Genomic DNA, 12,690 nt, shown 5'->3' on the forward strand with positions numbered 1-12,690 from the left:
TGAGGGTGGTAGGTGCAGCTGAGTGAGCACATGTACTGTGTGGCCGTTGCATTCAAAATGACAGAAAGTAGAGCAATGAATCTGCATCAAATTTTGGGTTAAGCTTGAACATTCCTCCATGGAAACTATTCGGATGGTCCAGAAGGCTGCAGCTGTGGGCAGCTGGTGACGGGCAGCTTTATTACGACAATGCATCTGCTCATGCATCACGTCTCGTGCAGTGGCAAAACAAACCACTCAGGAGACTAGGCCACTCTACAGCCCAGATTTGTGCCCTACAACTCCTGGCTTTTCCCAAAACTAAAATCACCTTTGAAAGGGAAGAGATCTCAGACCATTGATATTCAGGAAAATATGATGGGACAGCTGATGGCGACTGGGAGAACCATCTTAGGTCCCAAGGTGCTTACTTCGGAGGGGACTGAGGTGTCATTGTCCTATGTACAATGTTTCTTGTATCTTCTTCGATAGATGTCTGGTTTTCATATTACATGACTGGATACCTTCTGGACAGACCTCGTACATCCCCTATTCTATATAATAGAGCACAGATATGGCATCAACAGTCTATGACCAGAACTCATGAGGTCTTAAATTAGAAGTGAATATGTTTATGGTAGTTTGCACAAAGCTTTGAGAAATGCCCTGACTGATCGTATCTTAATTTAAAAAGAAAAGGAACAAAATGTAAGGTGGAGGCTTACTAACAGCACATCACCATCATTCTCTCTAAAGGGCATCAGTTCAGGGTTCCATCACCTCCAAAATCCCAACAAAGAACAGAAATGGACCTGGCTGGTGTAGCTCAGTGGATTGAGCACGGGCCTGTAAAGCAAAGGGTTGCAGGTTCGATTCCCAGTCATGGCACATGCCTGGGTTGTGGGCCAGGTCCCCAGTAGGGGGTGTGTGAGAGGCAACCACACATTCATGTTTCTTTCCCTCTTTTTCTCCCTCCCTTCCCTTCTATCTAAAAATAAATTAATTAAAAAAAAAAAAAAAAGAAGAAGAAATGGAGAGATGCAAGGAAGGTGCATGCCTTTGGTATAAGAGGCATGCACCAAATGTAGCCACATGAAAAGCAGCAGCAAAACACCGAGAAAGAGCCCTGGCTGGGTAGCTCAGTTGGTTAGAGTACCATGCCAATATGCTATGGTTGAGGGTTCGATCTCCAGTAAGGTCATGTACAAAACCAACCAATGAATACATACCACATTTTTCGGACCATAAGACACACCTAGGTTTTAGAGGAGGAAAGTAGGGAAAAAATTTTGGAGCAAAAAAAATTTGGTAAAATATTTAATAACATAAATAACATAATATTCACCAATGTAAATGTAAACAGAACTCAACAGCAGTATTAACCACCATTATTCCTCCCAAGTGGGGGGGGGGTGCATCTTATAGCCCAAAAAATGTGGTAAATCACTGGAACAAAAATAGATGTTTCGCCCTGGCTGGCGTAGCTCAGTGGATTAAGCACGGGCTGTGAACCAAAGCATCGCAGGTTCGATTCCCAGTCAGGGCACATGCCTGGGTTGCAGGCCACAGCCCCCAGCAACCGCACATTGATGTTTCTCTCTCTCTCTTTCTCTCTCCCTTCCCTCTCTAAAAATAAATAAATAAAATCTTTTAAAAAAAATTAGATGTTTCTCTCTTTCCTGCTAAAATAAATAGAAATTTTGCCCTGGCTGGTGTGGCTCAGTGGGTTGAGTGCCAGCCTGTGAACCAAAGGGTCGCTGGTTCAATTCCCGGTCAGGGCACACGCCTGGGTTGCAGGCCAGGCCCCCAGTGGGGAGTGCGAAAGGCAACCATACACTGATGTTTCTTTCCCTCTCTCTCTTTCTCCTTTCCCCCTCTAAGAATAAATAAAATCTTTAAAAATATATAAAGAAAGAAAGAAAAATGTTTAAAAACGACTAAAAGAAGAGGAAGGTGAGAAGCAGCTGTTGGCTGTGACAACACCCTGCAATGTTTACAATGAACTGCCAGCCCACAGGGTATGCCTGGAAACTCACGACACCCCAGAGGTGGGCAGATCAGGCACATCAGCCTCATTCTACAGACAGAAAAGCCAAGATTCAGAGAAGCCCCAGTCACAAACCTTGCACAGGGCAGGGCCAGACGAGAACCAGAGCCAGAAATCCCTCCTCCGGAAACCTCTCGGCCACAAGGCAGTCAGGGCAGCAACCAAGCCCACGGAAAGGCGCAGCAGCGCAGGGGCTCCAATTTCGGCAGTGGGACCCTGGGAGGGCTCAGCCTGCTCTGGGATCGTGCTCTCCAAGATTTATAAAGACAAAAGCAAGAACAGACACAGTATTTGCCCTTGCCCTTCGCAGCTAGTCATTAAGTGCTTATGTTGTGTGAGGAACACTTCTAGGCTCCTTCTGGCCAGGCGCAATAACACTTGGCAGGTGGAGCCAGATGTCTGAAGGAAAAATAACAGAAATCTGCCTTAAATCTAAGTACAGGATCACTGTCAAAATACCAGCTACACAACTGGTAGGACATTAGTAATTTGCAAGAGACACTCTGTGCTTTTGTGTGACTGCAGAAAAGTGACTAATTTTGAGAGAAACGTATTTTCAAGCTTGCACAAAGCAACCAGTGTCAATGACACTAACTCATGACTTCAAGGTAATTCAAACTGTAAATCGAAGCACCAGGATTCAGAGCCCCACACACAATTCTCCCATTCCAAGTAATACTGAGCAAAGGGCGTGGGACCCACGCCAACACATTTCCCTTCCCATGGTTGTTGGTACAGTAGCTATCTTATATCTTACACTTTGTTATCATCACAACTAATACACTTAATTATGCTCATAATTCTACGAGGTTTCATTATCCCCTTTGGAGAAACCAGGACTCTCAGGCTCAAGGAGGAGACACAAATGAGTCTAAGGCAGAAATAAAGATCTGAGCTCAGGTCCCTGTTACTCGACCACAGCACACTGCCCCAGGGAGGTAGGCTACTTGTCAAGAGGTCATTCTAAGAGAACATGACACTCAACACAGGCTTCAAGGAACGCACTGCCCACACACCTCTGGGCAAGTGCCGCCCAAGCCTCAGCTGGCAGGCTCTCACACCAGCTCCACAGTCAGCTTCCAGCCATCAGCCTCTCTCCTGGAATGTATTTCTGTCTCCATCTGAACATGGGTGTGCCTGGCATTCTTGACCTACATCACACACTCTGCAGTCCTGCACCCTGCACCAGGCTGCGAGCTCCTTGGGGACTGGGACACAACCTTTTCACGTCTGTCTACAGCAGACCCAGTGGCACAGAGCCCGAAACAGGACAAGTGAGAATGGCAACTGCTTGTGTAAAACATGTGGTGGGTCCTTCTGTAAGTTTAGCTGACACATGCTGATTTTTCTTAACAACCGGTACACCAGAATGAAGTAAACATTTATAGAAAAGGCTCAGGGGCTATCAACTTCTGAGTTACACCCCCTCTGTTTCACCCCTCTGCTGAACTATGCAAGTAAGAAGCGGAACCAAAATCTGACAGGATAATGAAGCATACAAAGCTGTAATTGACACAGTATCGAACTGTTAAAAATAGAACAAAAGCCTAACCACCACCTGACCCAAACGAATCCTACTCTCCACCTTGTCCTTCCTTAACAACTAAAGCAGCCACGTGAAGAGCAGGAGCATGACCAAGAGCAGGGAGAGCTGGGCAGCGAGTGTGTCTGGCTCCACTGCTAGCCCGTGGGGTGGCACCCTGTAAGCCTCCTGCCTGCCAAGGAGCCTCTGGAAGCTCTGGAATTCTAAAGAGACTGTGGAGCATGGGGAGGAGAAATGGGACGGCCCCCAGAAGCAACCTTTCTCAACTTTTCTGCTTCAAGGCTGAAAGAGAAAACAAAAGACACCCCCATTATTTCTGGGACTGCATCTACTTATTCAGAAGTTTCCTTCAAACCTTGCAACTGCACCTCCCAGCTCAGCACCTTCTGCTGCTGTCCCCAGCACCGGACTCATCTTTGGACACAGCGACTGTCACTGTGCGTGCAATATGTACACTCAGGATGGGAAGAGAAAATACACAGGGGGGGATTCTGAGGTGCTAGAAAGACAAATTTTGAATTCCACAGCTTTCTGATTTTGTTGGAAAAAGTAAACATTTTAAAACAAAGATATTCACACAGCTGTCTTGGTAAACTTTTCACTAACCCTAAGAACAGGTTACTTTAAGAGGCAGGAGAGCACTGCAGGTAAGAGAATGGGCTATCTGCCTCAGCAGCGAGGTCACATCCAAGTGGGCCTGCCCCTACCTGGCCTCAGCACCACTCCTATCATTCCCCCAAACCCTCCCCTCCTGCCAGGCTGCTCTCCTCACTGCCCTGGAGTGTGTCTTCCTCACTCCCAATAATATCTACATGTGTCTCACACTACACACATGCCACTGCTCTTCTAAGACATACACTAACTCATTTAACCTTCACACACAGAGGAAGTACTAATCAAAGAGAGGTTAAGTAACTTGCCCAGGTTCACTCAGCTATGATGCTGCAGGCCCAGGACTCAAACTCCGGAACCTGAGCTTCTAACTGCTCAGCTGTATTCTCCCTCAACAGACTTACCCTGAATGAAAGACCCTTTCCTCCCCCTTTTTCTAATCAGGAAGAGGATTAAGATATTCTGTGTCCTCCAGAACAGGCAGGATAAGGCTGGCCAGAGGAGACACACAGTAGGCAAAAGTGAGAGGCCTGCCGCTTCTCGAGAATGTGGCAGGAGGGGATACACCCGATCCCTCAGCAGAAAAGCTATGGCCTATCTCTGCCACCTGTCCTTAAACCTACCAGCATCTCCGTCCATGGTGCTCCTTCACGGAGAGGCAGCTCTTCCAGGGGCTGGCTGGAGAAGTCAGCCCTGCCCAGGCAGAGCGAAGAGGGAGCCTAGTTCTGGAGGGCCAAGGACACTGGACACGTCAGCCCTGGTAAAACCAGGCCAGTTCCCCAGTGCTTCTGGAAAGCACCTCAGGGGCTGGCCTAACTAAAACCCAAGGAGGGGACAGCACATGGTCAGAAATATGCAGCCATACTGGGGAGCAGGTAGATTGTTACAAAGGTTCCTTAGGGCATCTCTCTTCGCCATAGTCCACATCCATTCTGAGGGATGAAAGCTATTCAATCTCATTGGCTGCCCGGCCCTCTCCTCTTCAACTACCAAAACCTACTCATTCTGAAAGGCCAGACTGAGTTCCATCTCATCCATGTCAGAGGGTCTCTCCCTCACCAGTACTCCATTATTCAGTGAGCATATACCAGGATTTCTTTGTTCCAGGTACATGCTCTTCTCCCTTACTAAGCTCCTCAAGGACAGAGCCCAGAGGTGTCCACTGAGCTGAGTCTTAAAATACAAGACATTACCCTAATGCAGAAAAGAGACAGTGACACACATTCAAGAGATCTGGGTGTGCAGAGCATGCCGTGTGAGGGCATTCCATGGACACGTAGGGAGAGAGAAGACTGGCAAGGTCTGACCTTGAAGGAATATGCTAAGGAAGGTAGATTTTTAACTAGGGTCCTAACCTACTCAGTTTGGTTCCAACCTGGGAGCAGGGCCTGGACAAGTGCATTTGCTTCTCTCGGACAAACTGCTGGTTAGGGATCATGCGGGACGGAGGACAGACTGTCTGGTGTGGAATAAAAGGAAACCATTAAGGAATCTAATACAGGTGCCCCGCCACAAACAGGGATAGCTTTACCTACGGGAGTGGTAGTGGGGATGAGGACAAGACAGGCAGTGAACAGAGGAACACAGTTAAGCAGAATCTGGCAAGCAGCTAGATGTGGCAAGAAGGGGTGTGCAGGCTCCCCCAGGTTCTTCCTTGGGTGAATGAATTGACCAGTAGATCAATACCTAAGCAAGAAAGAAGTGCAGGGCACAGGATGAGTTTCAATGTTACCGCTTACAGGTCTATGTACCATTTAAAGGAAAACAAATAAGATGGTTGGATAACAAGTATGAGCTCAGGATGGATGGCTTCATGGTTCTCTAAACTCAAATTCCTACCTTCCTTGTTGCAGCAAAGAAAACAAGTATCTCTTGCCCTGACTGGTGTGGCTCAGTAAGTTGGGTGCTGTCCCACAAATGGAAAGGTTGGGAAAGGCTGTCAGGTTTGATTCCCCATCAGGGCCCCTGCCTGGGCTGCTGGCCAGGTCCCAGGTTGGGGGCTTGTGAGAGGCAACTGATTGATGGTTCTCTTGCAAATGGTACATGACATTTCTCTCTCTCCCTTTCTCCCTTCCTTCCCTTCCCCCTAAAAACAAATAAGTAAAATCTTAAAAAAAAAAAAAAAAGAAAAACACACAGACACAACAAATATCTCAAACATTCAGTGATACTTCTCAATGCAATGAGAATATTTTAAGTGTGCCATACAATAAAATGTGAAATCAACAGCCTCTTTAGAGTTGTAGCAAGATCAGAAAAGATCCAAGAACCAGGAGACAAATTGTTTTGTTCTAGAATAAACCTTAAAAAAAGGTCCAAGTGTTGCAATGACTGAGTATATTCTTTCCCAGGGCCTGTCCATATTATCTTCTAATAGAGAAACATTTACAAAGTGTATCATTAAAGGAGGCAGAATTATCCTAGTTTACTGGGACACATGAATTCCAGATAAAAAGTGCAATGCTGCCCTGGCTGGTGTGGCTCAGTGGACTCAGCGACGGCCCGTGAACCAAGGGGTCGCCGGTTTGATTCCCAGTTGGGGCACATGCCTAGGTTGCGGGCTGGATCCCTAGTGGGGGGGCATATGAGGGGCAACCACACATTGATGTTTCTCTCCCCCCTTCTCTTCTAAAAAGAAATAAAATATACATTTTTTTTAAAGTGCAATGCTTTTCCCAATTCCCAAAAACCCAGAGTGGATTCAGGACACTTACACTGACATAACACCATCTGTAAACTCCCTTCACCTCCTGACACACACAGCACCAGACACACTCATTGCTCTATTGTTAGCTACCCAATATCACAGATTATAAACCTGTACTCAAAAGCAAACCAGTTTATTGCGGAATACAACTAATTTCAAGGAATGAACTGCAATTTAGTGACTCTTCCTACTCATTCACAAGTGATCATGGATTGAAAGCATACCAATGTGGAGTCCTGAGTAAAAATCATTTATCCAAGACTAAAACATTACTAACAAATCTCAAATACTCTTCTCAACAGTTACACAACAACTAATAAAATGTTGCTCCTCTCTTAAATTCACAAATTTTCCCACTGAGAAAGCCCTTCTGGGAAGGCACTCAGCTGGAGGGCCCTTAGGGGAACTGTATGCAATTGAGGCTGAAAAGAAATTATGAGACTGCAATCAATTTCCTTAGCCACACCTTCAGGTTTCACTTTTGTAGCTATTTCCCTCCTGATTGAAGCAATGGTTACAATCTAGTTAGCCATTAATGCTGAATTAGCTTCCTGCAAATTAAAACATATTTTATGTTTTATTAACATTGTAATTTCTAAAAAGGGTTCTGAAAAAAGGCTAATCGTTTTGGCCAGCGATTTTTAACCTTTTTCTAACCTTTTTCGTCTCACTGCACATATAAACTAATTACTAAAATTCTGCACCACAGCAAAAAATGTATTTTTTTTTGCCAATCTGACACAAAAAAGAGGTATAATTCTGATTCATTTCGCACCAGATGGCTATTTTGTGTTGCGGTCGTCATTTTTAATTTGACAATCCAAAGGAAAAGAGGTCAGAGCCCCTGACTAAATAGTCAAATATTGCGTGTTTTTAAAATTCTTGTGGCACACTAGTTGAAAAAATCGCTGCTTTGGGCAAAAATTTTTTTTAATTACGACTTTATCACCACTCACTTTGCCTAAACTAACTTCTCAGCTCCATACATGCAAATCACTCCATCTTTAACACTACCTGCAGACAGTCACTGTTACAAAGAAACCTCTGATTCTGAGTGTCCCGGAAGAGTTTCTGAGGAAACCTGAAGCTCTTTAAGATGTCCATTTGATTATTCAACATGTTTACTTTTTCACCATTGAAAGTCCCTTTTGTTTCCTCCCCCAACCTGCATCGATCTTTTTTTTTTTTTTAAACTGACCGGGCTTAAATACTAACTCTCTGAGACAATGATCAATGCCATGAAACCATCCTTCTCTCTATTGAATTGAAAGAATTTCCATCCACAACTCCAGAAACAACATACCCCTCCATGTATCCTTGAAATGAGAAAGTGTGAGAAGGAACGTGGAACTTGGGGTTCGGAGCGAGGGAGATTTAGCATCTCATCTCTCCCCACTCAGGTCTACTACTCTACCTTAAACAACACTCAACCTATATCTAAGCCTCACAATTTTCTCATTTGTAGAATAAAGATGACAATACACTAACTTTGTTACTGAAAAGAAAGAAATTACATAAATGATCTAGTACCTAAAAGGTACTCAGTTAATGTTACATATTTTTTCTAAGCTCCAATTTGTTTAATCTCCATCTCCCTCCCTCCCTCTCTCTCTCTCTCTCTCTCTCAAAAAATAAAACCCACAGTAACTCCCCTCTCAGACTACTAGGAACCCAAGATCCCCAAACTGGATCAATTGGGCTAGACTAGGGGATACCAGGATGAATTAGGTCAAGATCCCTGCCCCTGAGGAAGTCAGAAGCCAGGAGGAAAGACAAGTTGAACACAAATCGCATCATGGTAAACAGAAACATAAGGAAAGCACTGTAGGGTAGGAGCATTTTAGATCTTGCTTCCTGACAGTGTCAGTTTTGGCTCAAGTAAACTCGTAAAAATTCTCTAAAGAGAAAGTGCTGTAGTCACACAAAAAAGGGAACATATTCTGAAGGGGGATCATGCATACCTCACAGGGGAGCTGGGACTGTAGTGGAACCTGGGACTTCCCTGGAAGGGGAGAGGCGGGAGGAAGGCAGCCTTTCTCAGGTAGAGTAAACAGCGGGTGCAAAGGGAGACCACATAACAAGTAAGAGCAGCGGCCTTTGTTGTCATAACTGAGATCACAGCTCACTGTCTCTTCCTAAGAGAAAAATTTGTACAGCCCACGAATCTCTCTGCATTCCATTTTCTCACCTACAAAATGGGAATAATACTATCTATTTCACTAAGGATTAAACATGATCACGAATGTGAACTACAGAGCCAGCTGCACAGAGTAAAAGCTTAAAAAATAAAGTAGCTACTGCGAAGGTGAAAGGGTAGATGGAAGCCAAGGGGCAGGAGGGGAGACTAAACAGTGACTTCCGGTCAACCTGAGAATGATACTGCAATGCCAAGTAAGAAGTTAGGATTAACTGCTGAGGACAATAAAGCCACAGAGGTTTTTCAAAAGAGTGAAAGGATTAAACATTTGCTTTCGGGGGGAAAAAAACAAAAACAAAAAACCAACAACAACAACAACAATTCTGCTATCCCTGAAGGGTAATCAGAGCAAAGCCCTCGGAGGACATCTGAGAGATAAGGGCATGAATTCAAATAATTTCAGTAAGATTAGGAAGGAAAGCAGGCACTCCAGAGAAATCTTTCTACAGTAAAATTCTCCAGACTTAACCAGGTGACCGCATCTGGGGAGCTGAGTAGGGAAATAAGTAACAGTCCTCTCGTCTAGATAACTGGGTGAATGGTGGCGCGCCCACTTCCAACCGAGTTTTATTAAGTTAAACGTCGTCTCCAGCCCTTAATGAACAAAAGAAAGGAAACATTCTCAGTGAGGGAGGGCCCAGAGGCTGTGACTCCAAATTCAATGTCCAGCTCTACCAAGCACTGCTCGGTCCAGGAGGAACCCCAGATCTCTCTGTCCCCTCAGGAAACCAGCTCCGGGCCTTTTTTATTTCCGGCCCGGTGCAGCTTCACAGCAGTAGCCGGCATCCGACTCACAAACGCTGGCGAGAACTGCTCTGGAGGACGCCGGCAAACACATTTGCGAAAGAATTAAGCCAGTTTAGCATCTGTGTTCTTCCCCAAAGGAGCCAATTAGCAAGAATGCACCCCGCTGCATTCAAGATACAAAGTACCAAGTTATTTTTATAAACTTTGCTTGGTTTTGATTCGAACGACTGAAGCCAACCCCCACCCCCACCCCAAAAATGGCACTTTGCCTCATCGGGGAAAAAGAGATCCGAATGACTAAGTGGTGGGTAGGAAAGGAGACGGGGAAGAAGAACGGCGCCGCGGTCGGGGCCGACCTTCCCGGAGTTGGAACTTGCCACTGTGTGACTCTGCAGTCACAAGGCGACAGTTTGCTAGAACCCAACGCAATTTCAAGCGGCCCACCAAAAACTGCCCTAACTTTCGTCGCCCCGCATCTTCCTTTATTCCCCAAACTGAGCCTCCGGGCCGCCGGAGCTGCGGCCCTGAGGAGCGGGGCTCCGAGCCGGCGCGCTGTGGCCCAGGGCGGGGCGGCTCCGCGGCGCGGGCTCCCGGTCGGGGCTCCAGTGCTCGGGCCTTACCCGCAGGCACCGGTTTGGGGCCTCCCGGCCGAGCCCCCACATCAACACCGCTCCGGGGCTGGGAGGCGGCCGCCGCGAAAGAAGGGTAGCCAGCTGGGCTGCGGGCGGAGGGGAGCGTGGACACTCCGGGCCGGGCTGAGGCGACGGCTCCCAGCGCGGCCTGGCGCTCCCGCCCAGGCTGAGGCCTAGGCGGCCCCGTTAGTTCCTTCACCGCGCACGGCCCAGGGGGGCGGCGGGCCCACGTAGGGCGGGAGGCCAGGCGGCGGCGGCCCAAAGAGTCCCGGCCCGCCACGGGGGCCCTGGGACGACGACGCCGCCCCCGGCCCGGCCGGCGCCGGAGAATGGCTTTTACCTTCATCAGCCTCCTGCTGGCCGCCATCTTGGATCTGGTACTGGTGCCTTCCCAGTGTGCATCACGGCCGACCGGGGTGCTGGAGCCCCCGCACTTCCTGGAGCGGGGGAGGGGCGGCCGAGGCGGGGCACCGGATGTGCAAATCGCCTACTGTGTGCCCGCAACAGCATCAGAGGCCTGGGTGAACAGAACTGGTAGAGACCCTGTCTTTGTGGGGGTGTCCAATCCGATGGTTATTACAAACAGTGCCTGGCATATAGTAGGTGCACAATAAATACTGATTGCACAAAATCACTAAAGGATTATATCAGGACTGCTAAGCGCTGTGAAGAAAAAAGGAAACTGGATGATTAAAAAAAGGAAAACTGGGTGATGAGAAAGTGACTGTGGGGACCTACTTTTCATTGAAAAGTCAGAAAAGCCTCACTGAGGGAATAGCTATAATAGCTAACACTGGTTACCATTAACAGCTCCATTTCATGCGAAACAGAAGCATGGAGAAGCCTGGTGGTTTGCCCAAGGTCACGCCCCACGCCTGGGACGTTGAATGGAAGGAAGGAGCAGCTGGGAGGCTGGATGGAGAATGTTTCGAGGAGGGGAAATGGCACTGGCAAAGCGTTGGGTGACAGGCATGAGGCTGTCTGAGCGTTGGGTGACCAGAATGGAGTAAAAAGGATTAGAGGGAGTGAAGGAGGTGGGTGACACACTGTGGAGGGCCTTGTAGGAAAGGGAAGGATTTGACTTTTCTCCTGAATGTTGTGAGAGCCCTTTAATGGATGTGGGTAGTAACCAGTCAGGTACAGGTATTTAAGGGGAGGACTCCAATTGGATAATGGAGAACAGAAGTAGCTAAGAAGATAAGAAGGGGATGAGGGGCCTTTTGGAAGGCTATTGCACCCATCCGGGCAAAGAGATGATGGTGGTTTGGACCTCAGGTGTCAGTGCAGACGAAGAGAAAGCTACAGCTTCAGCACACAGTTTGGCCTTGTGAAGGAGCTTCTCTCCACTCTAAAAGCAATCCATTTCCCAGGAAAGGAGAGAAGAAAGGGACACTGAAAATATATGGCCTTGGTTAGGACTGGCCTCCTATACCGTGTCTGAGAATCCAGGCTTGACATTGGGAGAGAGCTGGGGAGAGACTAGGTGACAAGCCTCATGCACCCTGTCTGCCTTCCACCTCCCCCAGGGCTAGCATGCCGTGGGTGCTCAATAAACATTTGACAAATGTAGGAGGCACTCTGTCAGCTACTTCCCTGGAGCCACAGGGGACTTGGAAGTCTGGCTTGGGGACTGACTCCATGGTCCTATTGTGTACACTGGGCCTGGTGCTTAGCCAGCCCAGGTCAAAGAAAGAACACAGCTTTACTGGGAACTGGTTTCCCCTCTGGAAGACCACAGAATGAATGGGATCCTGCCCTGAAGAATTTCAAGCCAGCTGAGGAAGCACAGTGCATACTCTTGACCTCAACATGCTAAACTGGGAATAGAGGCTATGATCAGGAGAGGCCAAGTGGGGAGAGCTACTTTTTGCTGTGGCATCTTCCTGCATCCCTCACCAATGCCATGCAAGATGGCTCCTTTGTACCCACTTTGCAGGTGGGGAACCGAGGCCCTGAGCAGCAGAGTACCCTTGTAAGCTGCCTGGTCTTTAGGGCCCCATTCCTGTGCTGGCTTCTGATCAGACCAGCTACACCCCACCCTCCACTGAGCTAACCTTGGTCATTAAGACCTGACCTTTTTATGCCACCTACAGAGCCACCCATCAAAAGTGTCTTCTTCCACCTCCTGGATTCCAGGCCCTTCTGCTCAAACTCATCACATGCTACTCCTGTCTCCAATCAGTACAGGTCCTGGGCTCTCATCTGCTGGGTTCAGAGAGGAGGATA

General features: G+C 47.6%; 1 protein-coding gene across 1 annotated transcript in view; it reads right to left on the bottom strand.

Annotated features, from left to right (window-relative positions):
* The window catches only part of UBE2L3 (ubiquitin conjugating enzyme E2 L3), a 48,255-nt gene extending 37,367 nt beyond the window's left edge, over positions 1-10,888 (bottom strand). The window contains exon 1 of the mRNA XM_045819844.1: positions 10,805-10,888. Within this exon, the coding sequence (XP_045675800.1) occupies positions 10,805-10,831 (27 nt within the window). The 5' untranslated portion in view covers positions 10,832-10,888. The remainder of the gene's footprint in view (positions 1-10,804) is intronic.
* Positions 10,889-12,690: the final 1,802 nt, after the last annotated feature.

Source organism: Phyllostomus hastatus, unplaced genomic scaffold, assembly GCF_019186645.2.
Source record: "Phyllostomus hastatus isolate PE091 unplaced genomic scaffold, TTU_PhHast_1.1 phas_scaffold_387, whole genome shotgun sequence".
NCBI lineage: Eukaryota > Metazoa > Chordata > Mammalia > Chiroptera > Phyllostomidae > Phyllostomus > Phyllostomus hastatus.